The following is a 26,701-nucleotide window of genomic DNA, read 5'->3' on the forward strand; positions in this document are numbered from 1 at the left end:
TGCGGGACCAACCGAACCGTCCTTTTACTACAAAGCAACTGGCCTTGCTCTGTGCATCTTTAAAACTCAGACCGAGCGACTTTATTCATGTTGTTGTCACTTTTTATTACAGAAAATTCCAAACACATAAAAAGTAGGCAGGACTCAAGCTTTTCCAGTGAAAATCGCACTGACCTCGCTCCCCTCCAAGCCTCAGCCCGCCCGCTGTGCCTCGTACTGTTCCAATGCAAACCCCAGACATCATGTCATTCCATCATACATCTTTCAGTACATTCTCTTAAAAAGGGGGCTCCTAAAAGAGCTACACTTCACCTAAAATAAGTGAACAATATTCATTAATATCACACATCTGTTCATGTTTAAAATTCCTGTTGTCACGCTGTGTCTGTGTACTTTCAGTTTGTGTGAATTAGGATCCAAACAAGCCCACGCGTTGGGATTGGCTGGCATGCTTCAGTCTTTAATCAGTAGGTTCCCCTCCATCTCTTTTGCTTTTCTTGCAAATTATCTTTTGAAGAAGCCAGGTTGTCTCACGGAGTCTCCAGCAGCCTGCCTTTTGCATGTTGGATACTGACGATGAAAAGACATGGAGGAGACGTAAACGCATGTTGCTAAGTGAAAGAAGCCCATCTGAAATGGCTGCGCACGGTGTGTCCAACTACAGGATGTTCTGGAAAAGACAAAACTGTGGACCCGGTGAGCAGATCAGTGGTGCCAGGGGCTGGGGGAGGAAGGGAGGAACGGGGGGAGCACAGAGGATGTTTAGGGCAGTGAAAACACTCTGTATGACCCCATGATGGTGGATACGTGTCATTACACATCTGTCCAAACCCACAGAATGTACAACACCCAGAGTGAATTTTAACATAAACTGTGGACTTTGGGTGATGATGTATGGACATAGGTTCATAAGTTGTAACAAATGTCCCGTCTGGTGGTGATGTTGATAGTGGGGAAGACCGTGCATGGGCCGGGAGGGGGTGTACAGGAAAGATCCACAGCTCCCCCCTCAACTGTGCTCTAGCCTTAAGCTGCTCTAAAAACTAAATTCTATTAAAACAATATGCATACGAAACTAAAACAATACATTGAAATGCTAATGTGGTTAGATTTGGTGGCGGGATTATAGCAATTTTTCTTCCTCATCTTTGATGGGGTCTATGTTAAAATTTCACAGATTTAAAAAAGCCAGGCACATGACCACAGGAAAGGACCGTAAACGCTAAATGCGACTGTCACCTCTGGGTGGTGTGATGAACGTCCTTTGCTTCCTTTGCTGTACTTGAAAATTTTTCCACCTGGGCAGCACTTTCACAATGGAAAAGCTTTATGTAAAGACCAGGCGGCAGCTCTGAACGTGTGTGCGTGTACACACATGTGCACACGTGTACATGCACACACACATGCACACACTCAGCAGTCCACACTGGATTGAATGTGACTTTGAAAATACAGGCCTGTACCGTGAAGCTGGCCCTTGGGGCGTGCGAGTGGGTGGCTCTGGTCATCCTCCAGGCTCTTCAGCTCATGTGGGGCAGCCCGGGTCCCTGCAGGGAACACGTGTCCCCGCCCTGACACCTGGGCAGCCCCCGGCCCCGACTCGGGTTCCCGTGTGGGGTGGGCCCACAGACGGGTCAGACTCACACGACAGGTGTCCCCACGTCACAGCTTCACGGTTGTTTTAAAAACGTGAATAAACATGAAAAACTCAGATGGGACATGAGATCCACCCACGTTTACACAAAATTTCAACATTCCGTTTCTCAAGGAAGAGGGTAAAATTTCACATTTCCAGTGTTACAGATTTTTGAGTTTTTGTAAAAAGTGGCTTAAATTTATGATTTGCTTGTGCAAAGATTTCTCATGGACCTAAGGGATTCTCTCTCCCAATTCCTGGTCATGAATTTCCAGACAGCTGTCTTAAGCATAAAGCCTGACGTTTAAGTTACGTTCAGGATAGCAAGTTCAAGCTTCCTATTAAAATTTCTAGAAAAGATGTCACTTGGAGGGGTTGCGGCACCTATTATCCAGCATTTCCCTGACTTGAGTGCACCGCTCTCTGCGAGACAGCGCGCAGGTCCCCCAGGCAACCCTCCCCCAAGGGTGGCGCCGCCCTCTCAGGAGGCTCAAGGGGCCCCGGGGACCTTCGGTGCCACTCCGGCCCCCGGGACGGCTCAGCATCCCAAGCACGTGCCACTGAGAACGAGGCTGCAAGGAGACGTTTAACCACCCCCAGCCCTCTTAGGGATATCCACCCGAGAGGCTGTGTTGGGTTTCAGGGGGAAACCTTGAGATTATTCACGTTCCCAGTTCTGTCTTCTCCGTTTCTGCCCTAGTACAGACCCATCAGAGGGGCCTCCCCCTCGCTGCTCCCCAGGAATGGTTCTGACTGGGAATCCTGGAGCCTCACACTGTTGTGGAGACTGGCAAGTACGCGAAGGTACACTCACCTTGGTGAGGAAACTAGGCAGGGACTGTGCCTGGATTCTTGACGTCTGCCGGCCCACACCTGTCCCGTGTGCATCATGATTCCCGCTCCCCTCCCCAGCCCCGTCATCAGGAGGGTGGGTGGCATCTGACCGTCAAAGAGAGGACAAACCACGGGAGGAGGATCCAGGTTCCCAATGACACCTGAGCGTTTGGTGAACACCTGGATCCAGCCGTACCTGAAGCTCCACCTCACTTCTCAGACAAGCCAGTCGATACAGGAAGACAAGCCCACTGGAGCTGAGGCCGTTACTTGCAACTGAAGAGTGTGTAGAGGACACAGCCTGAGCCTAACACTCACTTTTAATCCAGTAATTAGCCCGGAACATGGGAAGAAAAACGTTTGCTGTGTGCTGATCTAGAGCTGGAAGAAGACACACCTTCTGTGTCTTGGTGACCCAGCAGCCCAGCGGCTGCCCCTCCACACGGCAGGAATGCAGCATCACAGGCACACCCGGGCTCTGGCTCCTCCACCCGCAGCCTGACCTGGAGGGATCGCGCAGGAAGGGCCAAGGGGCTGTCTCAGAGGAGGCACGAAGGAAAGTTCACCAGCGTTAATGCCCCGGGGGCCACGGCCTAAGGCTAGTGCCCAGGGGTCTCGGGTCAGCGGTACCGGGTGGGGTCTTCCTGGGGCCGCCCGAGCACACGGGGCCTGTGGGTGAGACCTGTGACCCCAGGGGTGGGACCACACGTGGCCATGCTGTCTGGCTGACACACCTAATACGATGAGTTTCACACCCTGTCAGCGCTGAGCTCCCAGGTCAGAATTGCCCCTGGTTTCCTTGGGTGTCTTAGGTCAAATTTTCATAAATCTAGTGATTAGAAATAACACCGGTCCTTGGCATTCCTAAAGCTTTGGTGCAGTAAGGGAGAGACTAACCGCCACAGACTGGCTGGAGAGGATCATCTGCTTTTCTGTTTCAGCGTCCAAGGCCCTGGCCATTCACCCAGGAATCTGCCCCGCGAGCTCCCTGGAGGGGAGCAGGACGGGGCGGCTGTGGTGCGAGAGCTGGATCCCGCGAAGAGGGAACGGGGCAGAGAAGAAGGCTTACAAAAGGGACTTTTATTAAATGGAAGAAAAATCTGTTTGGTGGGTTATGTATGAAATAGATATACAAAACTTTACATCCGATCTCGCAAAGGAGCCAAAGGCTGCCCGCGAGCACAGGGCCCTTTGTCCCGGCGCCCGTGGGAGCTGCAGGGCCCCGGGGGCAGCTGGGGGCCCCAAGCCTGTCCTCGTCACACGCCGATGCGCGGCCTCACTTGAAACCTGTGCATGTTCTGGTAGCTTCAGTTGTGAAAGAGCAGGAAGATGCTGGGTTCCTGCTGCATCACCCCTCTGTCTGGTCGGACGCCCAGCCTTCACCCTAAGTAATATGCTGCGGTATTTAAAGGAAAAACACCTCCCCACCCCACCCCCCCTTCTTGATAACAAGCCGCAAACTCCAGTCCTGCTGTGCGGCTCTGCTGGGCTCACCCAGGATCTTTGGCATGGCCGCGTTCCCTGCTCTGCTGTCCTTAACAAGTAGGCTTTCTTGCAGTGAAACTTCTAAAAACACCTATTTCTGCAAAACAATGTGTTTCTGCAGGTGGAGCTCTGCAAACAGACATGTCCCTCTGGAGGAGAGGCAGTCCCCCCCGAGGGCAGTCCCCGGGACGGAGGTGAGTCGAGAGCCCGCCCCGCGGTCACATGAGGTCGCCGAGCTCGGCCTCCAGCGCGGCCGCCATCTCGTCCGCCTCCGAGCTGCCCCCCTCCTCGTCCTCGCAGCTGGACGCTCCGCTGGACTCGCTGGCCGCGTCCTCTTCGTTCAGCTTCCTCTTGTGGCCCCTGCGAGGGAAGCACACGCGCCGTGAGACGCTCGTGGCGCACACGCTCCCCGGCCCCGCGGCCGCCAGCCCCCACGCTTCCGGGACAGCCCGGACAGCACAGGCCGGGCACCAGGGCAGCCTCCGTCTCCGGCAGGTAACGAAATACGCAGGATGTGTGAGGGCGGGAGAGGGAGGGGCCCGGAGTGAGCTCGGGGCTACGGCTGGAGCTGGACAAGCCGCTGGGAAGGGAGGCGGGGACGGCCGCCAGCAGACGGGTGTATGTTTTACATTCAGGTCTATAAAATCTATTTTGAGTTAATTGCTGAGTACATTGCTGACTCAGATTAATTATTCTGCATCTGGATGTCAACAGTTTACAGTTGTCGTCGCACCATTTATCGAAAAGAAAAGTTACGTAGGAACTACTATGGTTTGGGGAAACCTTCTGAAGGGAAGAAACCCCCCAAAAGATTTACCTCTTAGAGACACAAAAGGCATCTCAAGCAGTCACAGACACACACGAGACTGGGAAAATGACGTGCAAGACTATGACGTCTATAACCTAAGACCTATAATACACACAGAAATTTCTACAACAGACAAGGAATAACCTAATTGTGAGAAACACTCCTCAAACAGAAAAAGCGCAGTTGGCAAAAAAAAAAGGACCAATGAACGCTGAAAAAGATACTACTATGTAATTTGAAAAGCGAATCAAGGTGACAGTCAGGAACCACATTCAGCCCTGAGGCTGGCAGAAGTCAGAGGAGAGGGACCCCAGCCCCGAGGGAGCACGTGACCCGAAGGGGACGTGAACGATTACCGCGACCCAGCGCCGCCCCCTGCTAGCCGCTCCGGCCTGGCTCATCAGCACCCGTGGCTGGAGCTGGGCCCCCAGTGCGCATGAGGACAGGGAAGGGAAAGTAAACCCGAAAGAAACCCCTCCTCTCGGGTCCTGTCGGCACCGGGAGGAGGTCGGTGCAGGAAGGGGGGGCGGATGGAAAGCGACACGGCGGGTGGGGGGGCGCCAGGGTCTGGACAAGAGGACGGAGCCGTGTGGTACCCTGTGATGCGCTTTCAGGAGAAACACTGACCAAGGTGGTTGCACAGCAAAGCCACGGCTGGGACACGGCGCCCGGGCCTCGCCAACTCCAGCCAAATCTGAGCAGACACGCGGCCCGAGGGTCCAGCCCCTCACACACACTGTAGGGTTAACTCTGGATTTTCGAGAGATGGTGGAACAAAAGATGGGGTTAAGCGTAATTAATCTGAGGCGCTCACGCGATTCCCCCTTCGCTGAGTGGAGAACATACAGATCAACTTAGAGACGACGTGTAGCTGGGACAGTTTAGAGAGACCGCTTTCTCCTCTACCCTTCAAACTACTGCAGATAACCCCAATGACACCCACGCTCCACGGGGCACTGCCCAGCACCGCCTCCCAGGGACAGAACTGGGGGGTCGCGTGTGCGTGCAGCAATAACACACACGAGAGCAGAGAAGAGTCAGCCCCCAGGCCTGAGCCGTGCTCAGCTGCGGGTGGCGGGCAGAGGGGGCCGAACCCCGCCCTCCCGGCCCCCGCTTGCGGCTGCACCGCCGGTGGCGCCGAGAGCACGTGGGGACGTGGTCTGTCCTCGAGGCTCCTCCCCGCCCGCCCTCCGCCTCCGGTGTGTCCCGCCTCCTGGGTGTCCCCGGGGTGGGTGCCGTGCGAGCCGTAAAGCAGATCCCCGTCTTCCGGTCACCGCGGGGACGAGCTTCCAGGAAGCACCAAGTACAAGGGCAAAGAGGAGGTGTCCTGCCACTGGTGAGGAAGCCTCCGGGTCCAGGAAGAGCCGGGCCCTCTGCCTGGGTACAGAGACCCTCGTGCACCCCGAGGTGCTTCAACAAGGAGGCCGAGGCTGAGTCAGTGGACGGCGCCCGGCTGTGTCACCGGGGCTGGTGCTCTGCTGCGGGGGCGGCTCACAGGTGGCGCAGGGGGGCCGGGGAGGACCCCGGGGTGGGAGAGGCGCAGGCCCCTAGGAGGCTGATCCCGGGGCGTCCCGTTGATAAAACCTCCTGCACTGCATCTGGAGACCCCGCTGCAGGGCAGCCTTCTGGGACAGCATGGGCTGCACGGGGTGTCCGCCCTGCCCCCCAGGGAGACGCCAGCTAACAGCCAGGCGGGACCTCACAGCTGTCACAGCCTCTGTGCAGAGAGACGAACGTCGACTGTGCTGAAACGCGGCTGGTCCCGCGGGAGAGGCTCTGGGACCTCGGTGTCCACTCGTGCGGCCGCGTCTGGGGGCCTGGGGACCAGGGTCGGGGCCACAGTGGCCACAGTGCCTTGTGCTGGGAAGAGCAAAACCTTCAGTCTCGGTTAAATAACGTTTGGAGTATTCCTATATCCAACACGATTAAGTTTTAGTAATTAAAAATCACCTCAAAGACTGGACACAGCGGCAAGTCGTGGTTAATAAATGCCTAAAATTGAGACCAGCTTCCTTTCCTCTCAGCAGAACGTGCAATAACTGTATTTTGTTTTCACAACCAACAGCACAGTCCCCTAGAGAAACGCTAACAGATTTAATGTGGGGAAAATTTAAGGCTCAAGAATCGGCCCAGATTCAACGTGGAATAAAGCAAGAACGTGAACAGGAACGTAAATCACGTATGTACGTCTCCTCCCTCACGTCCCAGCCTCTGAGCTCTTTGCTGTAAAGAGGCACGTGGACCCACACCTGAAGTCTGCTGTTTAATAAGATGCACAATTATTTCAGCAACTACGGCAAATAAACACACATTATTATTTTATACTGGCGTCTAGCCAACAAGATCAAACAGTCCACAATGCATTTATTTTTCAAATTGCTGGTTACAACCAGCTTGGTATTTTTGGCAGAAAGAAAAAGAACAGAGCAGCACGGCAGGTGGTAAGGTCACTATTTTACCTAACAAAAGCTGTTTCAGGTACGTGTGTGCATGTGCCCACGTGCATGCAGGGGAGCAGCTGCCCCGGGGTGCAGAAGGCCGTCCGTACCCCGAGGCAGAGAGGACGCGCGTGGGCTCCTGCCTGCCCCGTCCGGTCACGACAGCGGAGGCTCTGCTGCCTCTTCAAAGAGATGCACGTGTAGGTCACTGTAACACGACACCGGGCTCCGGGGCGTGTGATCAGGTCAGGGCCACAGGCCGCGAGGGCGCGTTCCAAGGAAAAGTCGTACGGACCGCGTCTCTTCAACTGTTTCTGAAGAGCCTGAGAACTCAGGTGATGGTACCTATTTCGAGACGAAGGGGTCTTGGCTTCCTGCATCTTCGCCGTGAAGCGTGCAGATGGGGACCTCTGAGCTGACCCGGGGAGGGTCCTGAGCTCCCAGGATGTGTCCGATGGTGTCCCCTGTCACATTCGGGAAGGTGCCGGTCATTACGCCCCCGGCAGTCCTGCCACGTGCGCGCCGAGGGCCTGGCGGTGCCGTCCGAGATGCTGTCCCCAGGACCCTTCGGCGGTTCTCGGTCTCCGCGGCCCTGGGAACGTACCCCGTCTGTTCCTCTGACGCGGTCGCCCTCTCGGGCAGCTTCTCTGGCCTCTTCTGTCTTGTCTGTGGATCATTCTTCTGTCTCTCCGACGTCCCGTGACTCTTTTTGCTGGAAACTGGGCGTTTTAGTTACTGCGCTGCGGCCACTCTGGGCCCTGGTCGCCCCTCCCCCCAGGGCGGGGCTGTTCTGGTGAAGCTGCTGCACCGGCCCCCCTACCCCCCCCCCCGCCCCCCGCCAACAGCGCAACGTCCCTGGGGTCCAGCCTTGGGCGCGGGCTCAGCGCAGGGAGAGAGAAAGGCACACACACCTAAAACAGCGCCGCTTTCTATCCACCGTGCCGCAGGGGCCAGAAGCCGTCACGAAGCACCGTGTCAGGGAGGGTGGGGGACAGCCAGGCCTCTCACCATCGGCACGACCCTCCACGGTCGCAGGGCAACTCGAAGCAGCTACCAGGTCAAGAGTGCGAAGGCCTTCCGACCTCGGCGATTCCGCCTTCAGAAAGCGACCGTGTGTGATGACCTCGCACACGCAAAGGGCTGGGGCACCAGGGTGTCACCACGGTGCTGTCGGCTACGGCGGGTTAAACATCGCAAGTCGACACGTGAATCGACGGGAAGCCACGTGTCCACGCAACAGAAGGGCAGCTCCTCAGCCACAGCCTGGGGAACGTACAACCTGAACCAAGCACCTTGGTCCCAGGGTCGCCAGCTGGCAGCAGAGACAGAAGGTGTCTGACGGCAAAGCAGCGACAGGGTGGAGGTGGAGGGCTGGCTGAGAAGCGGCCTTCGGGCTCCACCCCGGCAGCACAGCTGGGTCTGCTCTCTGGTCACAAACACCAGGCCCACGTCTCCTCCATCTTCGAAATGACCAACCTCCGCAGCGTAGTCAAGACAGCCTTGCCTAGGCGACCACCCAGCACTGAGAAGAGCTCTCACGCGTGAGGGCCTCTGCACACCTTCGCACCGTCTGTCTACACGTTCGGCTGGGACCCCGGCCACCGCGCCCCTGCGGCGAAGGGGAGGCGGCAGAAGTACTGGGCGGCGGGAGCCCGGGACTCGGGCCAGGAGTTTAGCCTTTGGACGTGGAGCCAGTCTCCCGACTAGTTCACCACGGGGTCGGGTGGGACGGGGAAGGTGCTGAGACTAAACCCTCTGGCGCTGAGAGAACGGTCTTCGGGAGAGAGCGCCGGCTTCCGCTGGCCAAGCCTACCGCCCACGACACGAGACCCCAGGCCGAGTCTCCAGTCGCGCGTCTCCTGCGAGTGGTGGGGACAGGGGGGCGTCTCCAACGCCTGCGGACGTCTTGTCGGGCAAGTGCCTGCCAAACGGCCCTGACTTCTTACTCAGGGATCTACCTCAAGGAGCAGAAGTGCCCCTCCAGCTGCCGTGTGTAAAACGGGCGTCTGACGTCTGTTCATTTGAAAGAAGAGTGGATTGGTTCTCAGTGGACAAGCCAAAACCCCACGCCCGTCCTTCCATCAGAAGTCACCTTCAAGTTCCAGTGACATTAAGATCCCGTAGAAGAGCCTGGCCACTCAGGCCGGCAGGATGTGCTGCCAACCACTCGGGAGAAGCCAGGCCGCGATCCAGGGCGCGAGGCGCCACCGCTCGCGGCAAAGGCCATGGACCGAAATGTTCCGCAGGCAAGAAACACACCCCCCAAACACGTCTGACTTAATTTCAAATAAAAACGCTACTATGGGAAAATCCAAAGCGTGCACACTTCTACACCTAGAGCCCACTGACAAGAATAAAACATATGCAGAAACCACATTCGCCAACTTCTGGGCAGAGAAAGGGATGAGCTCCCGAGCCTGATCACGGCGCCTCAGCCCCGACGCAGGGCAGGCTCGACGTCGGGTGCAGGGAGACGCCGAGTGGCGGAGGGGCAGGCGGGGGCGGGTCCCTGTGGCCGCCAAGGGGGAGGCGGCGTCTCGGCGGACCCTGGGCTTTGTCCTCCTCACCCCAGATTCCCACACCACTGAGGTCAAGCCCTACAGCACGGTGTGAACGGCGGCTGCAGTGAGGACGGCGAGGAGACCGGGGCCGGGGGGGTTCCTGAGCACCCCCCACGCGCCCCACGCCGGCCCAGCGCGGACCACCGGCCCCGGCGCCGCACTCCCTGGCACCGTGCCGGGCTGACAGGAGCCGCAGTGGACGCAGGCCACACGCCTCTGGCCCCGACGGCAGCACCAAAGCACCGTGGGCAAGGCTCTCTCCGCGTGGCCCTGAGCTGCTTCACGTGTGGGCAGATGACTCCGTGGAGACAAAGCAGGACGCTGGCCCCAGGACTCTGGCCCGTCCTTCCCAGTCTTAGAGAAAAGGCTTTATGTCTTTCTCTTCACTTGGCAGAGAAAACAGAATCGGGCACACAGAGCAGCCCAGCAGCACTGGAACCGGGGTTCTGGGAGTGGACTCCTCAGAGAGGCCCCGGCTCCCCACATCCCTTGAGAGCCCCAGGAGGCCCTTGCACTGAGCTGAAGATGCAGCTGAGTCAAACAACTGTGTAAGGCAGGGGTCTCCAACCCCCGGGCCTCGGACTGGTCCGTGGCCTGTTAGGAACCGGGCCGCACAGCAGGAGGTGAGCGGTGGGTGAGCGAGCGAAGCTCCATCTGTATTTACAGCCGCTCCCCATCGCTGGTGTCACTGCCTGAGCTCCGCCTCCTGTCAGATCAGCGGCGACATTAGATTCTCAAGGGGGATGAACGCTGCGGGGAACTGCGCATGCGAGGGGTCTAGGTTGCACTCTCGTGAGGATCTAATGCCTGATGATCTGAGGCAGAGCTGAGGCGGTGACGCTGGTGCTGGGGAGCGGCTGCAGATACAGATTCTCATCAGCAGGGAGGTTTGGCTGCACAGACACCATCATAAATCCATGGCTCGCAGACTCGTATCAAAACCCTATCAGTGCGTGGCAAGTGTAAACAAGCTCGGGGCTCCCACTGATTCTGCACTGTGGTGAACTGTATGCTTATTTCATCATACATTACAAAGTAATAATAATAGAAATAGAGAACACAATAAACATAATGCCTTGAATCATCCCGAAAGAAACCACCCCTTCCCTACCACAGGTTTGATCCCTGGTTGGGGAACTAAGATCCTGTATGCCGCGAGGTACGGCCAAAAATAAATAAATAAATAAATAAATAAATAAATAAATACCAATAAGTAAATAAAGTAAAACACAATAAAATAAAAAAGAAAGCACAATCGCACCATCCTACCTGATTCAGTGTCAGAACTTACAGTCCTAACAAGCTGAGTAACCCCGAGAGCAGACACTGGTGTTGGCAGCTGCCCTCGGCCTACGCCCTGCACATGCGTGAGGTCACGTGGGGTCCAGTTCTCACCACGACCTGCCTCCGCACACTCGAAACCCTGGGAAGACCAACGACCCCGCACAGGGGCTGCGAACACACCACGCAGCCGGACACAGAGCACGGGGCCGCCGTTGGTGGACAGCACGCTGCTCCCGGCCGTGTCCCGTCCCGGGTCCACACACAGCAGCCCTCCAGGCACGAGCGGGGACTCAGGGAGAGGAGCCCCCCCGCAGGCTCCTGGGCCGCTGGGACCACACCTGGGCCCGAACCACCACCTACAACAGACACTGTGCACTCTGCGAAGGGGAGGAGTTCCATCTGCCCAAGTGGTAACTGAGTCATAAAACACCTGGTAAAAATCGATGGCACTGCAAGTGTAATATTCTAAAAAACCTGTCACGTGCTTTGTATGTTTCAGAAACAGGACAGTGACCTTTGCCCTCTCAGGACCACCCAGACCGACGTCGTCAGGTCTCTTAACCCCTCACTACTGCCTTGAAAATGATACCCGCACATCGTGGTCCATAACAACACTGGGAAGATACAACAGAATAACAACAGTGCACTGATCAACACGGAAGGTGTCTGGCACTCGCGGGGCAGCACACAGGCCCCCCCTCCTCTCCTGGGCCCCCGACGGCCCCCCCTCACCTCCCGGGCCCCCCTCCTCTCCTGGGCCCCCGACGGCCCCCCTTCCTCTCGCAGGCCCCCTCACCTGGGCCCCCGGCCGTCTGCTGCGCTCCTCTCGCTGGATGGCGCTGACCCGAGCGTGGGCCCCCTTGGGGCCCCCAGGGCCTCGGGCCGCCCGGGCCGCGGTCCCCGCTCCCGCTCCTCCACATCTCCCGGCTTCTTCTTCTCGCTGTCACTGTCATCGCTGCCCTCTCCCAGGATGTCATCCACCTGACAAAGGGCCAAGAGTCAGCACAAGATCACCTTTCTGAAGAATCCACGCAACGGTCCCTCCCCCGGGAGTGACACCACCGATTTCTGCACGGGCCCCGCTTCCCGTGACTAAGCACGCAGGACACGTTGTAAAGCTCCAACACGGGGCCTGCCGTGAGAGGGATGCTTACAAACAGCACCGAGGAGTGTGGACAAGGCCCACGGGGTGGACAACGGGAGGCAGAGGTGGCCCAGGGTGTCCCTCCTCCGCGCCCACCTCGCCGGGTCCTGGGACCCACGCGGCCGCGTGTGGGGTGCCTGCGCATCTGCCTTCTCTGACAGACCTCAGGCTTAACTGTTCACAGACACGGCAAGGGAGGGCGGCTGGGGGGCAGGGGGCAGGGCCCCGACGACACCTGACACCCACGACGGAGGACGGGGCATTGGAAAGAGGAAGGCAGCGGCGAGAGGAGGAGGGGCCCCTGTTTCCTGAACACGGACCCGCCAGCACCTTTCCCAGGAAGGAGCAGAGACCCCATGTCCCGTCAGCTAGCATAACTACGTTCTTATGGCCTCAGAGCGGGGTCATGACCTAACAAGTTTGATCTGTGACGCCGCTTCGTGTGTGCGAAACGACAAGGGGTTTGTTCATCAGGCTCTGCCGCCGGCTCCCAGCCAGAGCTCCCGAACCCCCAGTCTCCCGGACGAGGGAGCTCCTTTGCTCTAATGAGGCGACCGTGGTGGACTCCGGGGCAGGGCCGCTCACCCAGAAGCACCAGCGGATGAGCGGCCTGGACCTTCCCGCCCCACCCTGCCCCCAGGAAGCCTCCCTGGAACCCCCAAGGCACAGGGCTCAGGAGCTTCTGGCCGGGACCCTCCCGACCTCACCCGTGTGCCCTTCACCCGCTGCCCGTCAGGCCTCGACCACGTGCCCGATTCCGCGTTTCCCAAGTTCTCAGCCGTCCCGGCAGGGGCGTGGGAACCGACGGGCGGCCGGCTGGTCAGAAGGACGCGTGACAACCCGGGACCCCCCATTTACGACTGCGTCTGGCGTCGGGCAGTCCCGTGGGCTGTGCGCGTCCTGTGTTTCTCGACTGCTGGCTGCGGCTGGGGGTGAAGGTCTCAGGGCAAGCCAGGCGGGCACTGCCACACCCCGGTCAACCGAGCAAGAGTGGCCGTCCACCAAACGCTCAGGGGACGAGCCCCTGCGGCTCCAGCCCAGCAAGGCTGGGACCAGCCGACCGCCAGCCCTCGAGGGCCGCGCGGCAGACGAGAGACAGAGGGCGGCCGGCGGGGGGGACAAGGGCTGCGCCCACGCGGGCTCTTGGGCTTTCCGAACTTTAAACCACGGGGATGGGATGGCTACTTTACCAAGCTAAGACACACCAAGCAAGGAAAGCCGTTAGGTGGACCTCACTCACGGGAACTCTGGCTTCTTCCAGCAAAGCACCCATTTCTACCTGAGCCCTGAGTCCGGGAGGCTCCCGTGGGGCCCAGAGCCCAGGACGACCAGGGGATGCCCCCGCGGCGCCCCTCCCGCGCCCGCAGCACCCTCCTGGGCGCGTGCCCTGCACACTGGCTGCTCCCCGTGGCGCTACCGGGCCCGCTTCCCTGGGAGAGTCGCGGACTCGCGGTGCATGGCAGGGACACCTCGGGGAAGGCACCGGAAACGGGACAGACCGGGTTTCAACCCTCTGATTAAATTCGAGGGCGGGGGGGACACCCCCTCTACAGAGCAGCTCTGTCCAGGGACCACCAGCCACACCCTGCGCGCTCAGGCCAAGGCTGACGCCTTTGAACCACTGTATCCAATTTCAAATCGGTCAACACGCAGTTTAGGAAGGGACGATGCACACGGACCTCACAAGCTAAAATACGGAAACATTTTAATTGACAGTTAAAGTGCTGGCTTTATCGTCGGGGCTCACGAGATCCTCACACGTAATATATCCTCTCGGGTTAAACTAAAGGCACTTAACAAAAAGCATCTAATTGTACTAATTCTAACAGGTTACTGGCACTTACACTTCACTGGTATATTTAGTTGGCTGTACTTAACTTCATTTTGATAAGCAAACCTCCTGTCAAATTTTGCTCTGAAAACACTTCAGGTCTTTAACTCCACATCCCATCTTTGCAGGGGAAAAGAATGAACTAAAAGAAGCCAATCGTTTAAAATCTGCCCGAAGCACGCCATCCCAGCAGCTCAGAGACTGCGGGGCGACCCCAGCCTGGGCCGTGTGCCGGGCCCCCCACGAAGGGCTCGCGCCTCGGTGGTGTTAGCACCAGGCCTGGCGGACAGCGTGGGCTCATCCCGCAGGAGGTCTGGTCCCACCTCAACCCTGCCTGGTGTGCTCTCTCCGCGGCTTCCCTCACATAGAGCTCTGCACGAGGACAGCTTTGCCCTTCCTGAAGAACAGGGATCTGCAATGAACAATTTACTTTGTAAATGTTGTTTTAAAAATGCTCGTGTAAATATTTCAAAATCTTAATTAAGGGAAAATCTAAAAGCAAGTATGTGAAGAGAAATACAAAATTCAGTTTTTCCTCAAGTACTGAAATCTCTCAAAGGGCAAGTACGAATGACATCAAATGCTCTTGGGAATGTTTCCACCCATCGACTTGGAAGATGCAGGATCGTGAAGAGTTAGTAAAACTCATCTCAGCTTCTGACCCATGGAGGGGAGGCAGACGAGGGAGAAACAGAAGAAATGGAAACAGAGCAAGTCCAGGCCAAGAACGGCCAGAGGGGACACGGCCTTGTGCCAGCACTTTCTTCTTCCCATCATTCTGTTGCTTTGCCTGCAGAGGGAGGGAACCGGACGCAGCGAGAGCACGAGTGAGCTACTCTAAGCGACTAACAGCGCCGCCCGTGAAGAGGACACGCCTCTAAGGACCACGTGCGTGAATTCTAAGCTCTGGTCTCAGGCAACGCGCTTCTGGTAAGGTGGAAATGATACCACCTGAAGGGTCTTTGGACCAACACCAACGTACTTCTCTCTTGGCCAGAAGAACAAACGTCCTGGTCACTCTCCTTAATATGCTGCATTCTCACGAAATAAAACTGAAAGCAGTACTGAGCCTATTAAACTTAACTTTCTCCAATGACGTTCCCGTGATGTGAAAAGGGGACCAGAAGGCAGCCGTGCACACACCCACGTGGTCGACCCTTGTCTAGACTTCACGCTTCAGGTGGACACCACCAGAGCCTGCTGTCTCCTCGGCGGCCGCGGAGGGGACGCTCTCCCGGGGCCCACAGAGCCCCGCGTTTCGCAGGAAGTGCCCCGGTGGCCGGGCCTCGGGCAGCCGTCTGCCCCCAATGGTCCCCGTGCGCTCGGCACCCACCTGCCCCCCACGGGCCGGCCCAGCAGAGTCTGCGGAACAGGCCCCCTGGGGAGCGAGAGCCGGGCTAGGACGTGCCTCTACCTCACTGTCGGCATGCTAACGTGGTTTCCACACGTGCGTTATCTTCAAGCTCAGGTATTCCTCCTAAAGCCCAACGTGCTACCTCAAAACACCTGGAGTCCCCAGCAGCGACCGCGGGGCTGCCCGCCGCCTGACGCCCAGATGGCACGGCGCGGCGGTAAGACACGCTGACTCCGGGAGCCTGTCCCCACGCTGACCCCGACGGCCCGCCCGGGAGCGCCCGCCCCGCCTCGGGCTCGGTGCAGTCCCGGGAAGAGAACCGCCCTCACACGGGGGTCGAGGCTGACCAGGCTGCACAGACAGAAACGGGACCACAGGGCGAGCCCGGACAAGCAAAGGGGCCGAAGACCAAGGGAGGAGAAGACTCAGGTGGTCGTGAAAACTAACCATTAAACCTCCGCAGACACATACTGCTCCTAAACCACGCAGTAAGAACACCCAGTACCCGAGCAATGCGTGCTCTGGCCTCACGTCAGCTCGGGGAGCCCACACGCGGGGGGGGTGGGGTGGGGGGGCGAGTGGGCGTCAACCCCGACCCCCACCCCGCGAACGTCTGTGTCCCGCTGGGCCGGCCTTTCCCACAGCCCGCTTCCACCCCAGGGGAGAAGGAGTCGTGACTGCCTTTGAAGAAATTCCGCAACTGGCCAAACTAGTTTATGCCATCAAGGGCAGTAAATTTAAGTCTTCCGCCAAATTTGAGGTTTTCAGCCATTATCTCCCCAAGTATTTTTTCTGCACCGATCTCTCCCTCTTATGAACTCGGACGACACAAACATTCAACTTCTGATTTGACTCCAGTGTCCCTGAGACTCTGACCCCTCTGCCCGGTCTGTTTTCCTGCTGTTCCTCAGGGTGATTCCCGTAACCCTGTCTTCAAGTTCACTTAATCTTTCCTCGACACGCCCGTCACCAGGGGTCCTCCTGGTGAATTTCAGGGCATCTGCCTGAGCGCGTGTCCAGTCCTCATGTTTCCACGTGGTTCTTCTTCGTGGTTTGCACTCTCTTCAAGGCTGTGCCTCTCCCGATGGCCGCGGCCACGGCCACGCCCGCTGCTGTAGTGCTGGTCTGATGACCCCAACGTCTGGGCTATCCGGGTAGGCGCCTGTCACTCTCTTGGGAATCGCCCGTTCCCGGGTTCGCGTGTTGAGTAACTGTTAAATCGTGTCCTGGACGTCCTGAATATTATGTCCCGGTAGAAGCTCTGGAGAACAGGGCTTTGTGTTTTAGCAGGTGACCAGCCCAGTCGGGCTAAGACGGAAAGCTCTGTCCTGCCAGCCAGGGACTGCGACGGGAGTTTCACGCCTTTGCAGTGTCGTCCGCCCCACACAGAGTTGAAGACAGAAAAAGCAGGAGAAGCAGAAACGGAGCCGGAAGCCGAGGCAGCACACGGGACACGCGCATGCACACGCCCGCGCACACGGGCCACCGCAGAGCAAGAGTAGCGCAGGAAGGTGGCAGAGGAGGGAGGTGTGCCGTGAGCTCAGCGCGCCTGCAGCCGTGAGATGCAGCCGTGAGATGCCGCCGCGTCAAGCGCGCCAGAGGCAGAGTCCAGCCCTGCACTGGCCGGGGGGCGAGGCCACACGGGCGCCGTCCACACGCGCCCGCCTCCGCTCCCCTCTGCTCCCCGACGCGTGCGCCGCTGGTGCATCGTGCTAACTGGGCACCTCCAGCTGAGCAGAGGCCACACGGCAGGCGCTGTGAGAACTTCCCACGCTTTCCCTGTGCATCTGCTAGTAACAAAAACACGTGCTGACGGAACTGGTCACCAGCAAAAGCATGCTGTGAGAAGACGCCACCGCCTCTGGGAAATGACAGCTTTATGGCAACCACGCAGAATGGAAGACCACATCAATCCTAAGAATCATTAATTTGCGCAAAGAATCGCGAATGCGCTAATGGCCCTGACTTTTGAACACAAACTCAAATGCTGCTGGACCACGCCTGCTCTAGCCTCCGAAGTCCCCGAAGCTGGGTCTTCAAGTAGCTTCTGGGATCACCTGGCTTCTTCTCAATGTTTTGAAGCTCGTGGAAAATGTGCCTATTTTATTCAGAACATAATCCTCACAAGGCAGTGTTTGCCGCCAGCACAGAGCGGACCCGCCATCAGAGGCGGGATAAGCAGCTCTGCAGATCTCCCTGGGGCAACAGCCCCGTGACACGCACAGCAAAATGGACCACGGCAGTGAGGGCAGCAGGTTGAAACTGCCACCCACGTGTGCAGCGGTGGCCTCTCGGGGTCAACGGACCACCTTCGGACACTTCGGTTACTATGTATCAAAGGCTTTAACCCACCAGATAGCAAACCTGTGCCTGAGGTCTCAATTTCTCCAGTGAAACGTGTTAATGTCCATAGATGGGAAATGAGACAGGAACTCGCTGTGCTGACGGATGGTGCTCGCTGGTCCAAACAGACCTACGTATCAACAGAAACAAAGCATGCCCCCAAACTATCAAATAAAGTCCACAATCACCTCCTTGACAGAGGCTGCCGCGGGACTGAAAGGGAACTGCTGCCCAAAGGTCGCACGCGGGCTGCACGCAGAGGCCACACCGCCGCCGCTTCCGCCTGAACCATGGCAGACGGGGAGTTGCTGGGCCTCTACTCGGCAAATAGCTTTTTCACATGAACCAAAATACACAAATACAACCATCTGGCATCAACAAGACAGACAGTGGTGATCACACCAGATGTGCGTACACTTCTGCTTCTTTGAAAAAAGCAACGAGGAGGTGCTGCTCAGATCCTGGGTCTGCAAGATGCTCACGTGAAATGCCAGCCTGAGCGGGGCGTGTTACAAGGACAGCGGCATTCCGGATCAGGGCTAGGTGCAGGCTGCGAGTACCGGACACCGTGGGGCTGGTGAGAGGAGCTGACGCTGGGGATGAAGGGTTCGGGGCGGCTGGGGGCTGGCAGAGGCGTCTGTGCTTGGGACGCCCTGGCTGTGGAGCCCGCAGACGTGGTCCTCAAAGCGTAGAGCAGACAAGCCCCTGTCGCTGCCGGTCCCGGCCCACCTGAAGAGCGCCCTCTGGTGGAGTAAACTACAACTACAACGGGCTCAGAGCCACCGCCCAGAGGAGCCCACAGGCAGCACCCTCGTCAGTAGCCCCGTTTCCCTGAGCTTTACGGGGAGGGAACACCTCTCTGGCCTCAGCCGCCTGCTGCAGCTCCACGGGGACCTCCCGTCCTTCGTGCGGCCCTGGGGACCACAGCCTGGTCTTCTCTGGGCAGAGCTGCAGGTGGTGGACACGGTCTCTGCCCAGCTCTGTCCGGCCTCGAATCCTAAAGCCCCACATGGCCCCCGCCCTGCCACGCAGGGAAGATGGAGAGCCGGGCGCCCGCTCCCCTGGTCATCTGGCGCCCGGCACTGACCGAGCGGTCTCTCTGGGGCCCAGATGTCACTGGGAATCGAGCAGGACCCCCTGAGCACCGCTGGACACCAACCCCTGATTCCCTCATTTATAAAACGACAGCCATGTTCGCTGGAATCCCAAGTCCAGGATTTCTCTCTCCTTCAAAACCTTTCTTCCTGAAGAGTCAAATCTAAGGTTTTAAGGCTAATTTCCATTTCTGAAAGAAAGTCAGGTTTCAGAGTTACGGGAAGTGTATTTAACACTTATTTCATGTTAAGATTTCGACACCCTTTGATGTGCAACAAACAAGTGGGAAAATCGTGGCCACTCCTTGACGAACTGAACTGTGTCTGTGCAGGGGTACAGCAGCGAACCTGCCCGTCCGCCTGGGAGGACTGGGGTGAGGGGGTGGGCAGGAGGAGAGAAGTGAGTGTCCAGCTGTCCCCCGCCCACCCCCAGCAGCCAGCTTCCCTCACGGAGAACAAGGAACATCCTAGATCAAGAAGACAGGCTTACGGATAAAGAAATTTTTCTAGGAGAAAACATTTTTATGAACAAACCCCAGCAGTGTACTGGCTAAATGCTCAAAAAGGCAGAAAACAGCAAATAGAGAAATTCGGCACATCTGAAAGCAGGTTTAAGCGTCACGGGATAAATTATCGTCTGAAGATGATGGTCTGAGTTGCTGGTAGGATTCCATACTGAATATAACATTCTCCTGCTACCGCTGGAAGTAAGCTGAAATGCATCTCTGTCCTCAGGGCTCTCCCTGGCGTCCGCGATGGTCCGAGGACAACTTCTGTCTGCACAGTACGAGTGGCTGAGTGGCTGCGGGAGCTGTCTGCCTATAAGATGCAGATCTGAGGGCCGGAGGAGTGTCGGTCCTGATCCGGGCCCAGCTCCGTTTACTGGGACGTGAGGTGTGGTGTCCACAACGGTGCCTGCGTAGAACACAGCCCCAGAAGCATGCTGCCCAAGCCGCCTTCCACAGGCTGGGGCCTTCTCTGAGGGCCTGACCTAGGATGGGTCAGGCGCACACAGGCCCTGGGGCAGGCACGGGACACAGGGCGAGAGGGACAAAGGGCAGGCTGACGGGCGCTCCCACTGCTTCCTTCCTGGGCCAGAGGCAAACAGCTCACTTGCAAAATTATCTGTGGTTTAGTTTTGTTCTGGTCCTAAGGAGAATCCCCTCTGTATTTAATCTTCACTTCAGAAGGGATTCTGGGTCCTATAATCATTATTCCCTCAATTAAGCATTTAGAACAAAACACCACTTCTACCCACGTTGCCTGAAACCTGTTAGTGGTGTTAACAGCCAATTCCCAGTCACGATCTGGGTGTGCTTCAAAACCTACGTGCAACCTGAGAAGGCAGAGGGTGTCTCGACCTGGGCCCTGAGGACGCGGGGGCCGCCCGGGCACCGCAGGCTGCTTGGCGGCTCCCCTGGCGCCCACCCACTCGACGCCAGGAGCCCCCTTGTTAGCGACAACGCCAGATACCGCCGTGGGCGCCGGGGCGGAAGGGGGAGCAGAAACCCGCCTTCTACGCTGCCAGTACACCGACTGGTCACTTCCCGCTGTCGTCACCTCCTCTCCCACGCGTCCCGTGGAGACCAGAAGGCCAGGCTGAGGCCGCACGCGAGGCGCGCTGCAGCTGGGCCGGGCTCACCTCTTTGTCCATGCTCTCTAAGTCCTCCTTGCACAGCGTGTACAGCGGCATGGTCTCCGACATGCTGGGCTGGCGCTTCCTTCTCGAAGGACCAGGCTGCTCTCCATCTTGGTTAGCTGGCAAGTCTTCACCAAACGTCTGCTGGTGATGCGGCTGAACCGCTCTGAAAGGAATTGCACAGGCCCCACATGAGGAGAGTTGTCTGAAGTCACCTTTCCAGCCCTGAATCAGATTCCCGACCCTCGGGATAGGTAAACACACACACACACACACGATAACACACACACACACACACGCGCGATATCCCAGCTGTGGAAACACATGCTGTCTCGTGGACGGTACCTACTCAGGCATGATCTGGGTTTGTTTACGAAACCAAATCCCTGCTGGTCCAGCCAGGCTGTGGGCCGGTCAGGCTCGCCCTCCTTTGGGCTAAAAATGCACACTTAGCTCCTTCCATCAACAAACCGCACCGTCCAGAGCATCCGCCTGGCGGGACTCATTTGAGAACAAACGGCAAAGGTGAAGAGAGATGGTGAACACTCGCCCAGAAACCAGCAGGAGTGCTATTTACCCTCAAAGTAAGATCAAGCAGCCATAAGATTTCACGAAACAAACCATTTCTGTAACATGCAGGCTATAAAAGTAGAAATAACGTGATGGTGAATTTAAGAAACAGAGTGCCCTGGGTTGCAGTGAAAGTCCGTCCGTCCACAGAGGACAGGAACGTTCAGGGTCACGCGTGTGGTTTAATTAAACTATTAAATACCAACACTGCATGAGGAGCCAACCTTCTGTTCCCAGAACGCTTCTGTCCTGGAGCCGAGCCCAGGCTGGCGTGACAGTGACTGTCCTCTGAGCTACCCTCTCCGTTCCACCTGGAACAGACCCCAGAGCGCCCCTGTCCCCCGCACACGCTCTCATCCCGTGTCAGGTCCCCAACAAGGGGCAGTGCCCGTGACGGCCTCAGAACTTAAGGTGCTTCGTGAAGCGGGCGCCTTCCTCTGCAGCTGGCCGTGGGCACCTCACGGCCACCAGGAAACTGAAGACAACATAGCAAAACCTTGTTACTCTGAAGAAAAATGGTGGTAATAAGTCTGAATCACAAAACTGAAAGGAAACAACCGTACTGGGCTAACCACATACTATCTGATGGTGGTTAAGATTTCTGACGCAGAAACATGAAGGACCATCTAGAAACCGCTGACCCCTGCTTCTTCCGAAGTCAGGCTCTGTCCCCAGCCTCTCGATGGCCCGCCCGCCTTGCCGCCTCCACATATTCACGCGGCGTAAGAGCTTCCTGCCCTGTCTTCTGACCTGGGCATCAGGCTGCACTTCAGCCCACACCCACTCCCCGTCACCCCACCAACCAGAGCTCCTCTTACGAATATGGAAAACGGCAGAAGTACCTTTTTACTAGCACAGCCTCCCTTCAGACCCAGAACAGGGAAGGTGAGAACACGTACACCCCCTACGGAAGGCTCATGGGCCCGGGGGCCGACTGGTCCTCAAGGCAGTGGGGTGTGGGCTCAGCCTGAGCTGCGCACAAGCACCTGAAAAGGCAGGATGTTCTTCCACGTGGAAGATGCTGAAAATCGGCCACCACGTTGGGGGCTCCTGAGAACCCCCTCAGGGCATTCGCAAGATCCTCCCTCTTCTAGAGACACACTGGGCGAGGCCAGAACTCCCTCCGGCGTCCCCACCGGACAGCAGGTCACACCAGGCGGACCAGGAGGCAGATGGGAACCCGGGGCCCAGGGCTCAAGGGCGTGGCCGTGTGGAGGGATGGGTGAGGCACAGACGTGTCTGGGTGCGGCAGCACCGCCCCCTTACAAAACCTACACGGCCAGCAGACATCGTGAGTCACAGGAACGCTCTTTTGTGTACCTAGGCGATCTGATAATTACCAAAAACATTAATATTTTGGTGAAATTCACACCTGCAAGTTCAAAAAAGAACAAATTTCCTCAAAAGTCAAGTCACTAGAATAAACTACAACCCGACGCGTGTGTTTTCCATAGAAAAGCTGGGCAGAGCTGGAACACTGTGATGTCACTCGAAACGGAATTACTGCTGTTCACGTACATTCTACCCATCCGAGAACAAATGTGTGGTGACCTGTCGCCTGATTATTAGTGTTGTACGGTGAAAGACGCACTCTCCCCGCATCCTCGGGTCTGTGTTCAGACGGCACTTGACCACTTCTTCTCATCGGAGAAATCCCAAGCCTGCTGCCACTGTCTTCCACCAAGGCTTAATAATCGGAAAACCATTTTTGTACCTAATTTTTAAACATTCCAAACAGTTTAAGACAATATGCACTTGTTCTTTACATATTAGAGAAATAAATCAATGTGTGATTTTGTTTTCAATGGTAAGAAAGATTCTAAAACCAGGAGCGGCTCAGGTAAAGCTCAGGACAGTACTGACTTCGTGATGCTTGAAATTATGTAACTGTTACTGTAAAATTGCACTTCTGTGCCCTTTTAACGCACAGATCTTTCCTGTCGGTGTGCTTCTGACTCAAATTACAAATCTACAGACCATTCCCTGGAACAGAAACGCGACCACACAACCAGCGAGACCGCAGTGAAACGTGATTCTCTGAAGAGGGGCCCAGGTTGCTGCTGATACGGCCCATCCTCCGTGTTCCCTCATCTCAAGGGTTAGGGACCAGAGCGTCGTTTCACTCCTAGTGACGCCCGTCTAAGCTAATCTAGGCAGCGGCAGTCGCCAGGCAGCCTAGGGGGGCTTGTCCACTCTGCTAAGGCTGGAAGTTGACTGAGCCAAACGAAGAACTAACACCACAGAACCCCCTCCTGAAAACCGGAAATGCTCTCATCTCTGTGGCTGTGTCTTCACTCCTCTCACCCGCATTGGAAACCCCAGACTCATCGCAGGCCCGTCCCCTCCCAGGTCCACCCCTACTGGGCAGGGGCACCTGCATGGGGGCATGGGCACCTCGCACCCACCCGCTGCTCTCGGGCCTCTGTGTCCGATCACGACAGTGGCCACACGGATGTGACCTGGGAAACGAAGCATCAGGGCGCACGTCCCCAAGGAGCTGCTTGTGGAGATGCCCGTCACCGCCCACCTCCCCCCACCGCTTACACACCCTCCCCTGCGAGCCAGAAGGGTGGGGTCCCAGCCCCCCGCAAAGCACAGGGCTGGATGCTCGGAGGGGCCTCAAGACACCTTCCCATCAACTGCACCTCACCCAGCACCGTGTCCGAGCCCTCGGCGTTTCCGCTGCCTGCGGGTCCCGAGTCCAGTCGGGAGGCAGTCCGGGTGGGCGGCCGGCTCACCGTGGGCGCCCTCGCGTCCAGCGCAGCCAGCTTTCTTGGGACACCTTCCCGAGCCCAGGCAGGGCAGGCGAAGCAGCCATCCCGGGCATCGCCCCGCCCTCGCCGCACGGGCAGCCGGGGCCCCGAACACACACGGGCTTTGTCTCGGCGCGAGTCTTCCCTGCGCTCCCCTCGGTCTGTGACGGCGGCCGCCAGCCTGGGCCCCTGGTCAGAGCAGTGGCTTCCCTGAACTTGGTGTCACCGCTTCCTCCCAGGATGCCACCAACAGCCATGCTTTCTGTTGCTTAAAATACAACCAGGCCTCCGAAGCCCGATGGACGGAGCCTCCGGACCCGGAGAAGGCGCGGCCGCTGCAGGAGGGCCATGGGCCACCAGCCCCGCCTTGTCCTGGCGCCTGCCCTGCTCCCTGCGACGCGCCCGCACCCAAGGGACCCGGCCCCTCCCAGTTCCACCCACACGTGCACGGCCAGAGTCGTGCTCAATGCCTAGCTTCTCTTACTTAGGTGACCTTATTTTCCATTCATTTATTAGCCCTAACATACTTGCGACAGTCGAACAACAGCTTGCTTTCTTTGCTATATAGAAACGTTGAAGTTTAAGAGGTAAAAACCAGCTATGTAGTTACACGTCACGTAACAGCGTACAATTATAAAATCACTTAATAGTATGACATAACATCGATACACCACTAATATTAGCACTAACTGACGTTATGTAACGTATACAGCGTCGTATAACAGACGCCTCAAACAGGCTTTCTCTGTCTGGTTTTAAGAAGGTGACGTGTTCTGCTTTTCTCCATCAACTGGCCTGTGGACGCCGAGCTCCGGGATATGAGTGCTTGTTCCCTGTGGGCTGGGGAACTTCCACGCTGACCTGCCCACCCACCCCTCCTCTCCTCTGGGGTCTCGCGGGGCCCCACGTCTCCTCTGTCCCATTCCTTCCTTTGTGCACCCAGTCTGCATATTTTCCATGGGCCGTCTTCCGTTTAATTTTAGGCTTCGCGTTTTTCAGTTCTAGAACAGCCATTAGATTATCTTCAAAGGATTTTCAAAGGCTGCAATCCCCTGTTGAGATTCTCCACCTTTTCGCCTGTTTTAACGCCTGTCCTTTCTTTCGCCTTATCGACATGGTAGTCACCATCCTCTGAAGGCTCCTGGAATCCCAGGAGCCTGTACGGCCTGGGACTCGAGGGCCCCTGGGCTCCCCGTCTGCTCTCCCCTCCGAGATCTGCTCCGATGGCCTCAAATGCCCACCTCGTCTCAGAGCCGGGGAGGCACTGCCTCAGGCTCGGCTCTGCCCACCAGCCACACAGCACGGGGCCCTCGGGGACCAGCTGTGCCGGATGCTGGCTGATACCTTCACGTGGCCGTGCAGCACGTTCTGTGCGGACTTCTGGTTCCCTTCCGCAGGAGGGTTAATCCAATCCGAGCAGCGCCATGTCGCCAGGAGCAGAAACCCTCCGCTGGCGGGCGCTGATCTCAGGCCCGCGCTCACCCTGGGGTGACTCCCGAGCCAGAGCCGGTCCTCAGCGGGCGCCGCCGGGAGCTGCTGCGCTGTGCCGTCCACAGCCCTCGAGCACGGGCGGGCGGGCTCCGGGCAGCCCTGGGCCACCACGTCTCAGTCTTCTGCTGGCTGAACACGTGAGGAACGGCAGCCGGCACTGCCCCCCGGCCGGGCCACCACCTGCTCGGCCCCGCGTCTCTCCCGTGAGCACCTGGACTGCAGCTCCCCCCGCCCCCTGCCCGTCCTGGCTCCGCAGGGCCCGGTGTCCCGAGCTCACTCACAGATCCCCGCCCGTCCCCCAACGGCTCCAGGACTGCGCGTCCCTCACGCCGTGATGTCGGCCTCCCTCTGAGCAGGTGCCTCACGCTCGAACTCGGGGTGTTTGGCGGCCTCTGATGTAACCTTGCTGGAAGTTCCCTTAAAATCTCCGCTAACCCTGACCCTGTCCTCAAGGCCCGGCTGTGTCTGCCTCGGGAGCCCCGCGCTGGCTGCAGACCCTGGGCCCACGTCCTGCCTGGGCTGGGTCCCCCTCGGAGGTGCGTCCCGCACACTCGTCAGGCTTACTTTCACATAGAGGGACCTCAGAAATGGGGGTGATCTCAACACTTTAAAGAACAGTTCAGCGTCAGGGCGAACGCACGACAAACACACACCAGGTGGTGACAAGCGGGACATCCTTAACAACCACAGGCCTACACACGTGAGGAGTTCAAGGCGTGCATGACAGGACTAGGTTTAAAGAAACAAGCTACCTGTGAGATTCTTTTGGACAGTAAAACACAGAGCTACAAAACAAAACTCAAACTGTTTGCAGGACGACACGCCTGAGTTGCTCTAAATACTGAAGCACTTCTGTGCTGACGGTGTACCCTCCGCAAGCACGGGCCAAGTCCATCCGTGCTTCGGCGTGACCTCTACTCAACCGGCAACCCGCTTAGCTGCTGCCCTGGAGGCAGAGGACGCCCAAACATCGGCTCTACGTCAAGAAGGATCTGACGGTGAAACGGCAAGTGTAAACACTTGAGCCATAAACGTTCACTATAAAGAAAAAGTCCCAGCAACCCACGCATTCAAACAAGGATGAAGAACCAGCACAGCTCGGTAACAACCATGGGACCCGGAGCCAGCCCACCCCTCCTGCATCCAAGTGGGGACGTCGCCTACCTTACAGCGAACATTTCCCAGAAGGGATGGTGACAAAGCTTCCAAAACCCAGTAAGGAAAAAGGGGTCAATTAAGGGTATAAAAAGCCAGTCCACTCAAGTGAGATCCAGGAGGCTAATCAACGTGTGCAGAGGCGAGCCTCACGCCGCTCGGCAGCCGGAGACGCGTTGGAGAGAGAGGGCGGCCGTGCGCCTCGATTCAGATCAAGGAGGAAGGAGGGGGAGGGGCCGGTCCTGCTGGGCGGGACGCGAATCCCAACAAGTCTTTGGCAA

The 26,701-nt window shown here is 57.7% G+C and overlaps 1 protein-coding gene across 4 annotated transcripts in view; it reads right to left on the reverse strand.

Annotated features, from left to right (window-relative positions):
- Nucleotides 1-3,530: 3,530 nt before the first annotated feature.
- CTDP1 (CTD phosphatase subunit 1) overlaps nt 3,531-26,701 on the reverse strand; it is a 42,172-nt gene continuing 19,001 nt past the window's right edge. For 3 of the 4 annotated variants that reach the window (XM_057526469.1, XM_057526471.1, XM_057526467.1), the window contains exons 11-13: nt 20,455-20,617; nt 11,843-12,027; nt 4,039-4,315 (exon numbers count right to left, since the gene is read on the reverse strand). In XM_057526469.1, coding sequence (XP_057382452.1) covers nt 4,174-4,315; nt 11,843-12,027; nt 20,455-20,617 — 490 coding nt within the window. In that variant the 3' untranslated portion in view covers nt 4,039-4,173. Of the gene's footprint in view, nt 4,316-11,842; nt 12,028-20,454; nt 20,618-26,701 lie in introns of all 4 variants that reach the window. The other variant, XM_057526470.1, reaches the window with a different exon arrangement.

Source organism: Balaenoptera acutorostrata, chromosome 13 (assembly GCF_949987535.1).
Source record: "Balaenoptera acutorostrata chromosome 13, mBalAcu1.1, whole genome shotgun sequence".
Classification (NCBI taxonomy): domain Eukaryota; kingdom Metazoa; phylum Chordata; class Mammalia; order Artiodactyla; family Balaenopteridae; genus Balaenoptera; species Balaenoptera acutorostrata.